At 36.5% G+C, this 18,883-nt stretch overlaps 1 protein-coding gene across 1 annotated transcript; it reads left to right on the forward strand.

Moving 5' to 3' along the window:
- Positions 1–5,601: 5,601 nt before the first annotated feature.
- On the forward strand, positions 5,602–15,878 carry sumo3a (small ubiquitin like modifier 3a). The gene is made up of 4 exons (XM_062041392.1): positions 5,602–5,780; positions 7,620–7,748; positions 13,546–13,617; positions 14,680–15,878. The coding sequence occupies exons 1-4, from the start codon at positions 5,760–5,762 to the stop codon at positions 14,740–14,742; spliced, it is 285 nt and encodes a 94-aa protein (XP_061897376.1). The 5' UTR covers positions 5,602–5,759; the 3' UTR covers positions 14,743–15,878.
- Positions 15,879–18,883: the final 3,005 nt, after the last annotated feature.

The raw sequence follows: 18,883 nt of genomic DNA on the forward strand, positions 1-18,883 counted from the left end.
TTCTGCCACTGATAGTTTTTTTTTTTCTTTTTTTTTCTTTTAGTTTTCAAAACAAAACACTCAGTGTAAAGTACCAATCAAACATTTGGACACATCTCATCATAATGAAAAGGGTATGGTCCAGTCATGAAGTTTTAATGAGACTACTTTAAATATTGTGAACATGTTAAAAAGACAATATTACATTTGTTCGAAAAATGTAAGGCTTTAAAACAGGGGTCCCCAAACTTTTTGACTCGGGGGGTCGCATTGGGTTAAAAAAAATTGGCCAGGGGCCAGGCTGTATATATATATATATATATATATATATATATATATATATATATATATATATATATATATATATATATATATATATATATATATATATATATATATATATATACATATATATAATATATATATATGTATGTATATATATATATATATATGTATATATACATATATATATATATATATATATATATATATATATATATATATATATATATATATATATATATATATATATATATATATATATACATATATGCATTGTCTTTATAAACTGTTTTGTCATTTAACATCAATTAACATTGATGTTCATCAACATTTAATATTGTCACGTTATCGATGGGAAAATTCATTTTTAGACAATATGATTTGCTTGAGCGGCTAGGAGACACCAAGAGTAACAAGCAGTAGAAAATGGATTAGAAAGGAAAGATTAAATAAAATAATTTTTTTAAAATTACTTTGGACTTCCTGTGGGCCGGATTTTGGATGCTGGGGGGCCGGATCCGGCTCGCGGGCCGTAGTTTGGGGACCCCTGCTTTAAAATGTCTACAGTTATCTTAAAATCTGGTAAAATGTACATTTTTGAAAGGTCTTAAAATTTGTATTAACATTACTTTTATTTGTAAACAAATGCATAAACTTCAGTCTCTCTTTGACATTTTTGAGGATGCTATTTATGACTACAAAACCAAATAAGATAATGAAAGTCCACAGCAAATTACAATTATTTGTGAAAGATAGAATAATGCAAATTCAATAATTTGTGGCTCCAGACTAAAAAAATAACGCATGGTTAAGCTTTGATAGTAATTCTGGGCCTCCAATTTTACTTTGTCGTCATATTGTTTTGCCTGTATGGATGGGAAATAGGTTTGAAATTGTCTTAAAAAAGAAACAGAACATTGTGAAAAGAAATAACTCCAGTATTTTAACAACGATTACAGCAGATTCTAATATTACTGTACTTACACAGTAATACAGAACTTTCATTGATATCTATCACCAATAAGTTATTACTTTGTGTATATCAAGGGAGAAATTATAAAGTGTATAGATAGATACATAGTACTTTATTGATTCCTTCAGGGAAGTTCCCTCAGAAAAATTTAAATTCCAGCAGCAGTGTACAGAAATTGAATTTAAAAAGTAAAATGTAAATAATGGGGGTATTAATGGAAAAAAAATAGAAAAATATTACAATAAGAATACAAATAAAAAGCAACAATGAGAATAAAAATATAACAGTAAAATAAGAATATAACAAGAGAAACTAGGCAGTAGTGACCATGTTATGAAAAAGTATTGCACTGTTATTGTTGTCGTCCCCCCCACCCCCATAGAGGAGTTATGAATTAGGTCATAAGTTTCAGAAAAGTATGTCAACATTTTTTCTTCTTTTTTTATTTTTTTGCACAGGAAGTGATTTTAATGTAAACCTATAAAAGGTCTGGTGTGAATGATTAATCAGTAACCGACACGGTGAAGGGGTAGGATTTATGATTGAAATGTAACCATAAATGCCCTTCAATGCATATACAACAAAAATAAATAATATAAATATGAATAAATACATGTGTACAGCTCCACTAATGGACATTGGAGTGTTACTTTCAAAGGCAAAATTAAAGTATTGCAAGAAACATAATTTTATATGGGACTTTATTGTATTATATGTATAGTACATGTTCCAAAAAGAAAAAAATCATATAACACAGTATATTTAAATATACTAAATGTAAAAAAGGGAATAAATATTCAAAATAATCTAGTTTGGTTACGCCATCATGAGCGCAACACAAGGCTGTAAAAGTTTCAACTACAATTCTAAATAAGATGTCAAAAGCAAACTGAAATCAAATACACACAGCTTAAAGATTGATCAATACCTATTTAAATTTAGTAATACATAAGTATGATGATTTATCAAAATATAAAAGAAATATACCTGAACAGAACGCTCATGATGGTTACACCAAAAAGTAACGCTATGAATCGCGTTTTTCCAAGTTTTTGGGGCATTTTTATGCTATTTCCAAGCATCTCCTTTTTATTATCGTTGATTTTAAATGGTCAAACTAATGCATATTATATATGCATGCCCTTGTACAGTGTTTTTCAACCACTGTGCCGCGGCACACGAGATAATCTAATTTCACCTATTTGGGTTAAAAATATTTTTTGCAAACCAGTAATTATAGTCTGCAAATGATGTGTTGTTGTTGAGTGTCGGTGCTGTCTAGAGCTCGGCAGAGTAACCGTGTAATACTCAGTAGGTGGCAGCCTGTAGCTAATTGCTTTGCAGATGTCGGAAACAGCGGGAGGCAGTGTGCAGGTAAAAAGGTGTCTAATGCTTAAACCAAAATTAAACGAAAGGTGAGTGGGCCTAAGAAAAGGCATTGAAGCTTAGGGAAGACTATGCAGAACGAAACTAAAACTGAACTGGCTGCAAAGTAAACAAAAACAGAATGCTGGACGACAGCAAAGACTTACGGCGTCCACAATGTACATCCGAACATGACGTCACAATCAACAATGTCCCCACAAAGAAGGATAAAAACGACTGAAATATTCTTGATTGCTAAAACAAAGCAGATGCGGGAAATATCGCTCAAAGGAAGACATGAAACTGCTACAGGAAAATACCAACAAAACAGGAAAAAGCCACTAAAATAGGAATGCAAGACAAGAACTAAAACACCACACACAGGAAAACAGCAAATAAAAGTCCAAATAAGTCAGGGCATGATGTGACAGGTGGTGACAGTACACCGACTTTGAGACAAGAGCTATATTGATGCATGCTTGGTTATGGTTTAAAGTCATATCCAACAATTGCGACGACGACTTTTTGCTGTCAACTGAGTTTCGTTTTTTAATGATTTCTGCTGGTGGTGTGCCTGCGCATTTTTTCAACGCAAAAAATGTGCCTTGGCTCAAAGAAGGTTGAAAAACACTGCCATAATAAACCAAAAAAAGTCATATTTATTTTGATTGTTACATTTTGTCGTACATTTGTGCAGGTGGGTGCGAATGTACCCATTACCAGAGCTGTACACACATGCAAACACATTAAACATAAAGAAAAAAAAAGTTTCAAATATGATTTGTTAAACCTACAGTTTGGTAAAACACGGTAATAGGTAGGGCTGTGAATCTTTGGGTGTCCCACGATTTGATTCAATATCGATTCTTGGGGTCACGATTCGATTCAAAATCAATTTTATGTCAATTCAACACGATTCTCGATTCAAAAACGATTTTTCCCCGATTCAAAAGGATTCTCTATTCATTCAATACATAGGATTTCAGCAGGATCTACCCCAGTCTGCTGACATGCAAGCAGAGTAGTAGATTTTTGTAAAAAGCTTTTATAATTGTAAAGGACAATGTTTTATCAACTGATTGTAATAATGTAAATTTGTTTGAACTATTAAATGAACCAAAAATATGACTTATTTTATCTTTGTGAAAATATTGGACACAGTGTGTTGTCAAGCTTATGAGATGCGATGCAAGTGTAAGCCACTGTGACACTATTGTTCTTTTTTTTCTTTTTTTATAAATGTCTAATGATAATGTCAATGAGGGATTTTTAATCACTGCTATGTTGAAATTGTAACTAATATTGATACTGTTGTTGATAATATTCATTTTTGTTTCACTACTTTTGGTTTGTTCTGTGTCGTGTTTGTGTCTCCTCAATTGCTCCGTTTATTGCAGTTCTGAGTGTTGCTGGGTCGGGTTTGGTTTTGGAATTGGATTGCATTGTTATGGTATTGCTGTGTATTGTTTTGTTGGATTGATTAATTTAAAAATACATTTTTTAAAAATGAGAATCGATTCTGAATTGCACAACGTGAGAATCGCGATTCGAATTTGAATCGATTTTTTCCCACACCCCTATTATACAGTAATACAGAACTTTCATTGATATCTATCACCAATAAGTTATTACTTTATGTATATCAGGGGTGTCCAAAGTGCGGCCCGGGGCCATATGCGGCCCGCAGCTAATTGTTTACCGGCCCGCCACACATTCTGCAAAAATTGCAAAATTGATAGTATTGCAAAAATTTTAAAAAACATTTAAAAAAGTGGAATGAGTTTAAATCTAACCAGAAAAAGTTGCAATGTTGACACAAAGCTGCCATGCAGGCTGTTTTTTTTTCTTTTGTCTTTGTTTATTTTATTTTTTTTTGCCATTGCTCGAGAAAAAAAAAAAAGAAAAATACAAAAAATCTATGTTACAATGAATTATTACTTAAAAAATTTCACTTTAAAATGTTTTTTATGTGGAAAAAATATTGCATATATTGTGTGGTTGCCATATAAAAACATCAAAGTTTTATTTGACAAAAGAGCATAAAAGAAACAAAATAATAGTTGAAACGTAAAATCGACAGATATATCTGAAGTTGATCTCGTAATTTAAGTGTGAAAAGTAAAAAAAACAACTAATAAAAATGTATCACTTTATGAGTGGGAGACCTTTTGGATCCCAAATATATTTAGAGGGATTTTATTTAACTTTTCAGTGTGATTACTCAAAAATATTAAAGAATTCAAATCAATGTTTTAGGGCTCTAATTACTAAATACTGCATATTTCAGTTTTACTATAAAAAACAAAGTTGTCTTTGACAGAAAAGGCATAAAACCTGTTTTTTTTTACTTGATATCAACCTGAAGTTGATATAGAGATATACTGTAAAAATTTTTTTTATAATAATTTGACTTATTTTTAACATTTTAATGACTGAGACCCTTGACCCTTGATTGGTCCCCGGGAGCCCTAAGGTTAAAAAAAAAATATATATATATATATATTTTGTTATGGTTTGGCCCTCAGTGGAAAAAGTTTGGACACCCCTGATGTATATCAAGGGAGAAATTATAAAGTGTATAATTAGGTCATAAGTTTCAGAAACGTACGTCCTTTTTTTCCAAATGTATTTTTTTTTTCAGTTCAACCTTTTTTCCTTCTTTTTTTTTTGCACAGGAAGTGATTTTAATGTAAACCTATAAAAGGTCTGGTGTGAATGATTTATCAGTAACCGTTAAGGAGAAGGAGTAGGATTTATGATTGAAATGTAACCATAAATGCCCTTCAATTCATATACAACAAAAATAAATATTATAGATATGAATAAACACATGCAAACACATTAATCATAAAGAAAAAGAAGTTTCAAATATGATTTGTTTAAAACACGGTAATAGGCTTTTCAGTTCGCGTGAACTATTTCTGCAAGTCCTGCGCGCTCCCGCCGGCGCGCTCCCGAGATTTATAGGTCACGTGTTTGGCGTCGTCCAATCCCTTAATTGCCATAGCGGTCCCGCGCGCGCGCCCGTCACCGGTGGAGGAGAAGCGAGGACAGAAGGCGACAGGAAGACACAGCGAAAATAAAAACAATCAGTTATCGCTATTGTTCCCCCTCTCTCTCTCTCTCGCCGGTTAACCGCCTCACCAAAACCCCAGCAGCCATGTCAGAGGAAAAGCCAAAGGTGAGTTTTTGAAAATAATTTCTTGAAGTGATGCGTTCACTGTAAAAAAAAAAAATGGCCTGCTTTTGCACGTTTCTCTCAATTGGCGCAAGTGTTTGTTTCGCAAATGAATGACTTCCCGCGCGGTGGTTTACGTTGAATCCCCCTGAATCTGTTCATATTGCATTGGAACTTTTTAACATTTTCAGTAGAGGAGAGGAAATCATCGCGTTCGAACGGTAAATTGTCGTTTGCGGATTTTTTTTCTTCTCTTTGTGGGGGCCACGCGATGTGCGCAAATGCCGCAGTTGTAGCCACCACAATAGGACGCTAGCGAATGTGATGGAATCAGCCAAGTAATTTACACCGCAGAGTTGGTATTTCTTGTCTTTTTATTGGCTTCAGTGCTGGTTTAGCAACATTACGACAAAACAAAGCTTCGTAGCGACGCTAAACAATGGCTAAAATCATCGTTTGCGAGTGACCGGGGGCGCTCAGCTGCTAGCCTCGAGCTAAATGCTAACGTTAGCATAGCCTAAATAAGAGGCCTTAATGTGGGGTTATGTTTGTTTTGAGCAGAAATTAAAAAAAAAAAAAAAAATCGTCGTTTTATTTGCACCAGCTAAATTTGTATTATATTTGTTAAAAATATCTCCTGGGTTAGCTGTTAATTAACCTAACCGTTATTAACGATGACGTCACAATCCCTAACATAGCGATATTGTACGTGCAATGTGTCGTCTAAAGCTATGTCTACATAACCCCATAAACAATTATTTAACCTAAGCACCGTTTCGGCCACACTAAACTATCATTTAAGGCCCCCCTCATCGGATGATTTTTTACACAGTGCCGTGTATTTCTTGAATCTCCGACTCTTAGCTTTGTATGGACTCATTGATCGTTTACAAAGTGAGTTCGGAGAGGAAGTGACGCCAGAAAGACCGTGCCTAACGCAGGAAGTGACGTCAGAAAGAACGCGCCACAGCCAGCTTCATAATAAAGCGGATTAGTAACTCGGAGCTAACCACTGGAAATATGGAGGCGAGTCATCCAGAAATGTACATGTCTCTCCTTCCGTCTGTACAGACGCTTGTGGAAATCACACATGAATACCTTAAGAGAAAGCAATTGCAGCTATTTGGGATACAACACTTCTCATACGGCAAGAGCACTTAAGAATGTGCGGGTCAGCTGTGATTCTACTTACTGAAAAACTTTGTCCATTTGTCGAAGGAGAGACAACGAGAATGCGGGCTCCCGTGGATGTGATAAAAAAAAAATGTAGCATGTGCTTTGTGTTACGTGATCGTCAAGGTAAGACTACGGAAAACGGCGAATGTTTTTGGGCTGGCAAAGCAGACTGTATCAGTTATTGTCCGCCATGTATGTCGCTGACTCAACGTCTAGGTCCATAGTATATAAAGTCACCAAAAACGAATGGACAATGAAGGTGAAGGCAAAAGAGTGAGGAGTGTCCTGACCAGATATCTAGATCCCTAGATTGATTGTTGTAAAATGTTCTTTGTCATATTGTTTACTTTCACATGTTTATTAAAGATTTGATACATTTATGGTAGCTCAGGTGTGATTCACTACAATAGGGCCTTACAGCACACTAGATTCCAGTTAACACAACACTGGATATCGTTCAGATAAGTTAAATTTAAGAACTTGCATACATAAAAAAAAACTGGAGGTGACTATGATGTGCGCAATTTTCGCGCATGTTTATTAGGTCTTAATCGGTGGGATTGTTGTGTGTGTGTGGACACGGATAAGGTTAGGTGGGATTTACCCTGGATAACCTTATCCGGATTGTTGTAAACTGGGCCTAACTTTGCGTGGTTGTGTTTGCAGGAGGGCGTCAAGACCGAGAATGACCACATCAACCTGAAGGTTGCGGGGCAAGATGGCTCGGTGGTCCAGTTCAAAATCAAAAGGCACACATCCCTCAGTAAACTCATGAAGGCGTACTGCGAACGACAGGTAAGCTTCAACGACCGGACGCCATTTTACGGTGACCGACAGAGGTAAACGGGCAGCGGCATCCAAACGCTCCAAACAGAAATGACCCAACACCGTTAAATGCGCAATGTGGAAATGCCGTACTGCAATCACTGGATCAAAAACATGATATAAACCCTAAAACCAACTGCACGAGAGACATGCTGCAAGCCCACAGAACAAAACAGAAGTTTAAAGTACCAGTAGAGTGGAAAAACGAGTTGCCTCTATATTGAAGCTATTATCATATTTATCTGATGTATGACCCCGAAAGACTCCTAAAGTTAATGAATAAATAGATATGATCAAAATGGTATCATCTCAAGGAGATTCCCGAGCCATTTTGAGAGATAATGAGATGGTCCAGAACTTTATATTATTGATCCTGAATATAAGGAGGGTGAGCTACAACTTTTAGAAGCTCTGATAAACAGATCCAACTTTGATGAAAACACTAAGCATCATGTAGCAATATTGCTAAGTGCTAAACAAGAAATACAAACTACAAACATAATAAAAAATGATTGCTTACTGTACAATGTCTGCTCTCACTGTTAGGACTGATAGGATGTTCATATCTTCCCGTTTAGATGAATAATTAATTTGAATCCACACGATGAGTTTAAAAAAAAGTTGCTGCTGAGTCTGATCCTTATCTTCTGTTATAGCGTGTTAGTCTCCATCTTCAGTGTTTCCCACACATTCATTTATTTGTGGCGACCCGCCACGAAAGAATTACGTCCGCCACAAATAAAATAAAAAAAAATATATATATATTTTTTTTTGTCCTGTCCAGCTTCTCAGGCAAATTATATAGTTGATGTAGATGCCCATATAGGCTGTTCAGATTTACTTTACAAAAGAGAAGTGTAGGATACTTCTCTTGTTGCGTTATTTGTATTTGACCACTACTGTTTTCTGTTTATTTGTTACTGACTGTGGCAGGACACCTCTGCCTCTGTTTCACTTTATGTTGCTGGTAAATAATATGGTTGTAGTAGTAGGCTAAAGTTAAATTATTTACTATGCACTAATTAAAGGGGCAGAGCTTTAAGAAACATTTTAGCTTTTATATTTAATAAGATATATTTTTTGTAAGAACTACAATTAATAAATATATTTCAGTGAATAACTTATTGTTCAAATCTGTATATAAATATGTACATAAAGTGTTGTAATTATATTGTAAAATGGATGGATGGATGGACGTTTAAAACAAAACTGTTATTATTAATTAGTATGTATACATTTTTTGAGCCTTTTTAGAGAAAATCATATCATTGTAGTAAATTATGCAAATTACTCGATGATGTCATGGTGACCAAGCCCATAGCCACGCCCCCACCACCACAGGTATCTTGGCAGTTTATGGGAAACACTGATCTTCGGGTATAAACTGAATGTCACAGATGAAAAACTTTTAGATTCAAGGCTAAATCCTCCTATTATCCATATGAGAGGCATGATTTATAATCTAGAATCATTTTGACGAGCCGAGACACGATGATGGGGGCGGCAGCAAACACATTGATGCTGCAGTGTTGCATAGGCTTCTTCTTAACAGTTTTATGGCAGTTTGCATTAATATATTTTGCATTACTGCCATCTTCAGTTTCGTTTTACAATTACATTAAAGTGCAGCATAAACTATAGTTAGCTCTCGGTTTTCCATGCTAAAAAATACTTCATCTCTCTTAGCGCTTATAACAGGGGTGTCAAACTCAAATACAGAGTGGGCCAAAATTTTAAACTGAATAAAGCCGCGGGCCAAGGTTGAACAAATTAACCTTCTTGATAGGGACCCAAACAAGTTTTGCATTAAATATTGAACAAGCAAGGCTTATATAACTTTATAGTGACATGCAAAATCGAGTTTCAAATAATAATAATAATGATTAAAAAATATCAATGACATATCAAATACAATTTAAATAAAAATTGAATGCCTCTTTTCTATTTGCAGCCTTCTGAGGTAAATATCAACATTAACGTCTTCCACAGGCTAATAAATTTGAAAATAAAATAATGAATAAACCAACCATTCAGGACTTTAAACTGCTCAGTTTGCAACACACTGATCTAATCTGATGTGCCCAAGCCAGATACCTGCCATCTTTTCTTGGATGCAAGTTCATTAATGTTGGGGCTCAGGCTTTGAGCTGAGGCATCCCTCATTATCGAACAAAGGTGTTCATCAGTCATTATATCTCGTATTCCACAGTCTTGGGGGCGTGCCTTACAGGCACTGCTTTTAACGTCCGCTGTTCATCCCTTCTAACAACGTGCCCGCCCAGTCACAAGATATGAGCGGCTCCTGTACGCACACATACGTAAATGCAAAGCATACTTCATCAACAGCGATACAGTTTACACTGAGAGTAGCCGTATAAGCAACTTTAACACTGTTAGAAATATACGCCACACTGTGAATCCACACCAAACAAGAATGACAAACAACATAAACACAACAGAACAAATACCCAGAACCCTTTGCAGCACTAACTCTTCCGGGACGCTACAATATACATCCCCGCTACCTCCAAACACCCCCCCCCCCCCCCCCCCCCCACACACACACACACACACACATACACACACCTTGTAGTGCCCCGGAAGAGTTAGTGCTGCAAAGGGTTCTGGGTATTTGTTCTGTTGTGTTTATGTTGTGTTACTGTGCGGATGTGTTTGTCATTCTTGTTTGGTGTGGATTCAGTGTGGCGTATATTTCTAACAATGTTAAAGGTTTTTATACTGGCACCCTCAGTGTAACCTGTATCGCTGAAGATCAACTATGCGTTGCATTCACTTCTGTGTGCGTGCCAAAGCCGCACATATTATGTAACTGAGCCAGCACTCGTTGGACTGGGTGAAAAGGGGACGTTACAATTCTCGGGAGGGGCACTGAAATTTGGGAGTGTCCCGGGAGGTTTGGTAAGTATGAGAATTAGCGGTGTACCGCGGCACCGCTGCTGTATATAATCGGCGGGCCAGCTCTAGTGTTAATTTGATATCACCTCACGGGCCAAGTGAAATTACACGGCGGGCCAGAGTTTGACACCCATAGCTTATAACAACATTTATAATATTTGGTTAATATTGAGGTCACGAGATGTAAATAGAGTATTGTTTGTCGGTTTTGAAAGGGTATTTAGAGAGTTTTTTTGGCGAAATAGAGAGACCCCATTGACTCCGTTGTTAGTGGACTTTTTATTTATTTACGACTTAAAATGCATTAAATGTGTACACATCTTACATAGGGATTGTGAATGATAAGACAGCACATCTCTTTCAACATGTCTTTCTAACCTTTGCGTATTTCCAGTAAGACTGATATGAGTGCAGAGGCGTTACTACAGTGATGTCAATCTACAGAAATAGCTGAAGGTATTTCGGAGCGGAATATTCCAAATGGCGGACTGAATTTGTGGCATTTTGCGATGTTTAGATAGCATTTTCACACACTTTGCGGATGGAAAATACAGTTGGGTATTGTTTTAATGGATACTAGAGGTGGGGGAAATAATCGATTTTTAGATGCATCGCAGACTTTAAGTTGCAAGTAATAGCCGCTTATTTAGTGAAACGAAAAGAAATGTGAAACTGCATCAATATACATAAATTAAAGATGCATCAATGATCGATTTGTAATGGAGTCGTAGCTCCTGAAACGTAATTGAATCGTGAGGTGCCCAATTATTCCCACCTCTGATGGGTACAATTAAGCATATAAAGTCAACTTGTTTTTCCAGTCTACTGGTACTTTAATGGGGAAGCCAGGCCTAAGGGATGAACCTCATGAAGACTTTGAATAAGTGGAAAAATGTATACATTTTTTACACTTTCTCCTTTTAACACACACATCCGCTATGTAGATGGTGGCTGTATGATGTTGTAAAATACCAGTGTTGAAAAGTGTACCTTTTCAATCCGTTTCTTCAAAAGTGGTCTAACTTTTTTTGGGGCGTTCCATTCAGTTCTTACCTAACTTACAATTTGCTCTGTGAACTTGCAGCAATTCTGTCATCTCTTTTTTGGAGTGATTTGGGGCATTTTCCTGTTACATTTTCTTTATGGTGTTTTTGTCTCTGGATAATTTCTGTGTTTGGAGTGGCAGATACATGGGTCTGCTATCTTCCAGTTCCTCAACTAATGGTTCTCAAACTTTGTAACCCCCAAAACACCTCACAAGTCTTGAGCTTTGCAAGTATCCACACTTTGGCTACCTCAGGCTCCAATTACCAGGGCTGTTTAGCTTTGAATATGTCGTTTGTTCTCGCCGGTTATTTGCTATAAACAGTTAATATTTCGACACAAGAAAAATATGTAATTAGAAATCCATTTTGACAGATCTTTAGTTATTTCTAGGGGTGTTCGGATCCGACATTGATACTGAACAACGGTCTTATGCCGCTAAAACATGTATCCGCTTATATTGGCTTATGTCTAAAATCTCCGATACAAGCAGTCCTGCAGCGTGTTTACTTTTGCAGAGCAGGACCGCCAGTAAACATCTAAATGTCCTCCAATAAGCACACAAGGTTGGTCTTTTCTTGTATTTTAGTGAAGTCATTCACAACAGCTAAGCACAGAATAGCACACAAGCTAGACATATGTAATAAGTGTCCTTATATGGCAGTCTAAAACAGCACATTTATCAATATAAACGAGTATCAATTATTATAGTTGCATATTACTTAAGCATACAAAGTCTTCAAGACAGAAGCGTATTAGAAAGTATCCAGTAACAAACGTGTCCGCATCATTCAACTTACTGCGTCATGAGGTTAATTAACTTTAAAAAGCCATTATGTTTTTTTCTACATTTAAAACACTTACTGTACCTGTGGTCTACATAACATGTAATGTGAAGTGAATTATATTATATAGCGCTTTTCTCTAGTTACTCAAAGCGCTTTACATAGTGAAACCCATTATCTAAGTTGCGTTTGGGTGGCACTGGGAGCAGGTCTTGTCCAAGGACACAACGGCCATGACTAGGATGGCGTAAGCGGGGATCGAGCCTGGAACCCCCAGGTTGCTGGCATGGACGCTCTACCAACCGAGCCACGGCGCCCAATGGTGGATGTTTGGTCAAAATGTTGCATATAATTTTTATAACAGACCGTTTAGGAGACGCTTTCTGACCGTCTCTTCGGTATTGCGCCGTTTTGTCCGCAGTTGTATTTATGTGGCTGCACTTCAACAGCGTCTTCTCCCCATCATCCATGTTGTAATTTTTAGCGCTTCCATAGCGAGGCTACCAAAAAATTAAGTTCAAACTATACGCTACTTTGTATTCGAAATGGCATCAGTGGAGGATGCATATGCATGTAGGAGCCAGTCTGCTCCACAACAATAGGCTAGCCCAAAATGAGCCTATTCATTACAGCGCTGACTACAATGGCAGACTCGCGCAAAGCACTATGGGTAAATATTTATCATATATGGAGATAGCTGCTGACGTCACAGGGCAGAGCAAATTCCAAACTGCTCGCTTGGAGGAAAAATTAAGGAAGGCAAGATTGTTTTATAACTATATCCGTAATGCCTCCATGGCTAGCTCTCAAATTTTCGGGACTTATGCAGATCCCAAATACACAACAGTAGGTACTAATAGGTAGAAAAGTTGGTTTTGGTTAATAGGGCACCTTTCAATGAATTATTGTGACCACTATGTGACGCCAAAAACAAAGTAGCATTTCTATTTAAACACTGCATGAATCTGTCTGTTTGATAATGGATACCCTGTACCAAATCCTTACTGTTTTCTTCATTACAGGGACTATCAATAAGGCAGATCAGGTTCAGGTTTGACGGCCAGCCAATCAATGAGACTGATACACCCTCGCAGGTAAGAGCCCCCCTCGCTCTGTCAATTTAGGGGATCCTACAATGTCAGAAACAAACTCTTCTGGTCAACTTCCTCCTTTGGTTTTAACTCCCATAGTTGGAATAAAAATAATTTCTTGCGGTTCACTGAAGTCCCAAAGCCATCATAAAACCCTTTGCCCACATATTTAACTGTAAAAATGTTTGCATGTGTGATACAAAGTTGTTAAAACAAAACAGTCCAATGCACATTTGATACATGCAAGTGTAAAAATAAGTTAACCACTGCAGTTGTAAATTATTTTACTGTAGTAGTAATACGCTTAAACACTTAAGTGGACTTAATAAATCATTGCTTCTCAATTATTTTCTGTTAAAAGCCACACCCATACCCCGCACCCTCCAATGTGACAATAGTATCATTTGTCTATAAAATTGTTATAAGTACACCTCTCCATAAAATTGTATCCTTATTAAAATTAAAATAAAAAATAGAACAAGAAAGAAATAAAAAGAACCACTAATAACGAATAACTATATAAACGTTTTTTAGTCTGTAACAAAATATTCAAAGTGCATGAGTTTGCCTACAATTTAAAAAAAAAAAAAAAAAAAGGATCCTTATTTAAACTATAGGCATTTTTGACCAACTTGAACCGTTTGATACTGAAAAAGAAAATAAACTCAATAAATAACAAAGTCAAATAGATCAGCAACATTAACTCAAAAGCACAATATATAAGACTAACACGTATGTTCAAAAAATGAATAAAACAATTAGTGCTGGGTTTTTTTAATATATAAAATTAAGGAAGTCAGGATTAATGGCTACAATTAGCACGTTTTGCAGTTTTCAAAGTGGGGTTTAAGCTATGATACTGATAAAGCACGCACCCCCCTTAGCATAGCACCCCAGTATTTGAGAAGGACTGGTTTGAATGCATGAGTTGCACTTAAAGATAAATCCACTTACTTACTTACTCCTTGCGTCTTTCTCTTTTAAAAATCCTTTTGAGGATGCCACTCTGCAAAAAAAAATAAGTCAATGGTCTACTAATGGAAGATGTGTGTCTTCCTCTTTTAGCTGGAGATGGAAGACGAAGACACCATAGACGTTTTCCAGCAGCAGACAGGCGGCCTCTGCTAAAGCCCCTCCCATCTCAGTGACTGCCACCATCAGACCACACCCCTCTGACATCATCACCCGTCATCGCACCTCTCAGCTATTATTATTATTATTATTATTATTGACTATTTGTTCAGTTAAGCTATGTCATGTTGGGCTTCGGGGTGGGGCACTACTTTCTCTAGGTGTGAGTGAGCAACACAGGCTGTGATTGGACAAACGGCTATCCAGTAGTGTTACTGTCCGTCAAAGGGCCACCCATATTTCATTTTCCCCCTCGTGTTTTTTTTCTGAACCCCTGCTGTCCTTGAAATTGTTTTTAAAAGCTCTGCTTTTTAGCCGGCTCCACTAAAGAAATGTGCGTTTTTGTAACCCCCTTGCCGCCGCAGAATAGACGCCCGCTCGTTTTTCTGTACAGACACAACAGAACGGATGTAAGCTAAATATCGGCCACACGGAAAGAGTCTGTACTTTTTGGTTACTTCCTTTTTCTTTCTCGTCGTCCCACGTGCGTACCGCCAAGTATTTATTCAGACTGACAGATGGCTGCATGGATAGAATGGACGCCCACTTGGGGCGCCCGTCCTGTAAATTCAGTATATTATTGTGAAACACCTCACTTCTTTGTCTACCGTTTTTGCTTTGATAAGAAATGGCTTAAAATTTGTGCAAATGCGACATCATTTTAATTTGTGGGGGACGCTCAACCAGTTCCCGGGCTGTGGGGAGGTGCACGACAACACGCTTTGTATTATACGCTAAGAATCTTCATCCAGTCTTGTATTGTAGCTTTAAAATACTGTTCTAGGAGATTTACGCTTTTCTCCCGCAGATGCCCTCCTTAGCATTTTAATGTCATGTACTCCCTTTTGGGAAAAAATAGAAATAGTTCACTTCGGTTTCTGTGTGCGTCCAGTCCATATAAGAGCGTTCTTAATCTAAAATCACTAAAGCTCTCCTGTTTTGGATTTTTGCATCAAAATAAGCACATTTTCCCCTGAATGAATTTGAGTTCTCCCGGATTAGTTTCTAAAAAAAACACAACTTTACAACGAAAGGGGCCCACGTCTTTATCATGTTATTTGTTTCTCTACTGATTTGTACATTATTTGTGGTCTTTTACTACTGTATACAATAAATATAGTTTGGTACTCAGATTTATTGGGTGCAAGCCTGTTTTTTGGTCTATTAAATCAATTCTAATTTGGTTTACTAAAGTATATAAGCTTAAGTGGAATCATCTTAACTGAACGTTTCATTTGGAAATTGTGTTTTCCAAATATTGAGGAAAAAACATAACTCGTTACACTGTTGGAGCACCAGGTGGCGCCACTCAACAGCTATTCCTGTACCTTTTTCCTAATAGGCTACTTTTTTCTTTTAACAATTTTATTTTTATAAACCTTCATTTATAATATTCAACATTTACATACAAGCAAATAATAAACAAAACAAGTACAAAACAACGCCAGGGGGTTGAAAACTCAATGAAGCAACTAAAGTAGAATGCAAAATATATATATGTAGCAATGTGTAAAGCCATAGGCTCACACAAATTCTGTAAATAATCCAAGTTTGGAGCACAGCATCATAGTTTTCACAGATTTTTGGTTGTTAGTGGTAGAAAGTGTTTTAAAGTACCCGATAGGCTACTTTATCAAGCTGTAAAATTGGATTTGCTGGTAAGATAAGTTGAATAAAAGCTCTATGGTGCTTTGATGACTCAAAGCAGGAATAAGGAAACAAACGTGTCCACATTTAGATCTTCAACCGAGACATGATTAGCATATGTGCTACTATATTTTCAGACATTTGCTTTGTAAATGTGCTGGTTATGGTTGAAAAAAACTGTTTAACAGCAACACATTATCTGAAAATTTTAATACAATTTTAAAATAGTTGTAAAATAATGATATATTTCTCATGCTAATAAAATGAATAACCATTACTATTATAACCTCTTGTAATGTTATTGTTTTCACGTTTAATTACCTTAATATGTTTTAACTTAACATTAATAATGATTTTGTATTCATTTTGAAGTTTTATTTCATTGTCACAAAAAATAGTGACACTTATCCACTGCGATACTGACATTGGAGCATTGCGTATTGGCTATACCGATCTTAATCCGATTTGATATCAACACAAGTCATACATACTTGTATAATTTTGTACTGTGGGATGTTAGAAAGCATTTGATCGAGTGAAATTGCTCAGAGACCAATCGTAGGTATACAAATTATTATTATTAACCATATGTAAATGACGACACTTAGTGACCACTAATTTATTACCATTATCACATTTGAAACGATACGGTACCAATCCCTTGTACCAGGAAATCGATAGTGGTAATCAATGGTAGCAATTTTCGGTACTTTTGTGTGTTAATGAATAATAATTGTTTTGGAAAATTTTAGTTGTATTTCTTAGACTTAGACTTCCTTTTTATTGTCATTCAAATTTGAACTTTACAGCACAGATAAGAATGAAATTTTGTTACATAAGCTCATGGTAGTGCAGGATAAAAAAGCAATAAGGTGCATATATAAATGAATAAATAATATATAAATATATATATAAATAGATTACTATAAATATATTGCAATTTTCCACATGCGTCCACGTTTATGGATGCATGTTATATTGTCTTTTTCATTCCAGCGAGCTTATCCATTTTATTGCAACATTTAAAAATGAGTGCTGTCCAGTTGTTATATCTTGTTTCATTATCACTTTTCTGAGTCTCATTTGCAAGTATGACAATAAGTTGCGACTACAGTTGCAAGTCCAAGACATTAGATGGCAGTAGTGTATAGTTCATATTGGGTTTTTCTCTGCTCCATAAAAAGTGTTAACACTAAGTATGATTGTAAAGTGCATCTTTTATGTAGTTTTCATTAACAGATTGGAGGTGTTGAAATCGCCATGTAAAATCACTAATGTTAACCAGTAGCATGTTAGTAGCAAAGCCAATGTACAAACCCCAAAACCAGTGAAGTTGGCACGTTGTGTAAATGGTAAATAAAAACAGAATACAATGATTAGCAAATTCTTTTTAACCTATATTCAATTGAATAGACTGCAAAGACAAGATACTTAACGTTTGAACTGGAAAACTGTTATTTTTTGTAAATATTAGCTCATTTGGAATTTAAAGCCTGCGACATGTTTAAAAAAAAAACGGCAAAAGAGACAGAGAAAGTTGAGGAATGCTCATCAAACACTTATTTGGATGTCCCACAGGTGAACAGGCTAATTGGGAACAGGTGGGTGCCATGATTGGGTATAAAAGCACCTTCCATGAAATGGTCAGTCATTCACAAACAAGGATGGGGCGAGGGTCACCACTTTGTGAACAAATGCGTGAGCAAATTGTTTACGAACAACATTTCTCAACCAGCTATTGCAAGGAATTTAGGGATTTCACCATCTACGGTCTGTAATATCAAAAGGTTCAGAGAGACTGGATAAATCACTGCATGTAAGCAGCAAGGCTGAAAACCAACATTGAATGCCAGTGACCTTTGATCCCTCAGGCGGTACTGCATCAAAAAGCGACATCAGTGTGTAAAGGATATCACCAGATGGGCTCAGGAACACTTAAAAAAAACACTGTCAGTAACTACAGTTTGTCACTACATCTGTAAGTGGAAGTTAAAACTACTATGCAAAGCGAAAGCCATTTATCAACAACACCCAGAAACGCCGCTGGCTTCACTGGGCCCGAGCTCATCTAAGATGGACTGATGCAAAGTGGAAAAGTGTTCTGTGGTCTGATGAGTCCACATTTCAGATTGTTTTTGGAAACTGTGGACGTCGTGTCCTCCGGACCAAAGAGGAAAATAACCATCCGGATTGTTCTAGGCGCAAAGTTGAAAAGCCAGCATCTGTGATGGTATGGGGGTGTATTAGTGCCCAAGACATGGGTAACTTACACATCTGTGAAGGCACCATTAATGCTGAAAGGTACATACAGGTTTTGGAGCAACATTTGTTGCCATCCAAGCAACGCTATCATTGACGCCCCTGCTTATTTCAGCAAGACAATGCCAAGCCACGTGTTACAACAGCTTGACTTCATAGTAAAAGAGTGCGGGTACTAGACTGGCCTGCCTGTGGTCCAGACCTGTGTCCCATTAAGTTAATGATTATTTGC

The sequence above is a fragment of the Entelurus aequoreus genome, linkage group LG03 (genome assembly GCF_033978785.1).
Source record: "Entelurus aequoreus isolate RoL-2023_Sb linkage group LG03, RoL_Eaeq_v1.1, whole genome shotgun sequence".
Classification (NCBI taxonomy): Eukaryota; Metazoa; Chordata; class Actinopteri; order Syngnathiformes; family Syngnathidae; genus Entelurus; species Entelurus aequoreus.

What these genes read in the sequence shown, in the direction of transcription:
- sumo3a (XM_062041392.1), top strand. Translation starts at nt 5,760, where the DNA reads ATGTCAGAGGAAAAGCCAAAG. An exon ending in TGTCAGAGGAAAAGCCAAAG is followed by an intron (nt 5,781 to 7,619) that starts GTGAGTTTTTGA and finishes TTGTGTTTGCAG; the next exon opens with GAGGGCGTCAAGACCGAGAA. An exon ending in AGACTGATACACCCTCGCAG is followed by an intron (nt 13,618 to 14,679) that starts GTAAGAGCCCCC and finishes TTCCTCTTTTAG; the next exon opens with CTGGAGATGGAAGACGAAGA.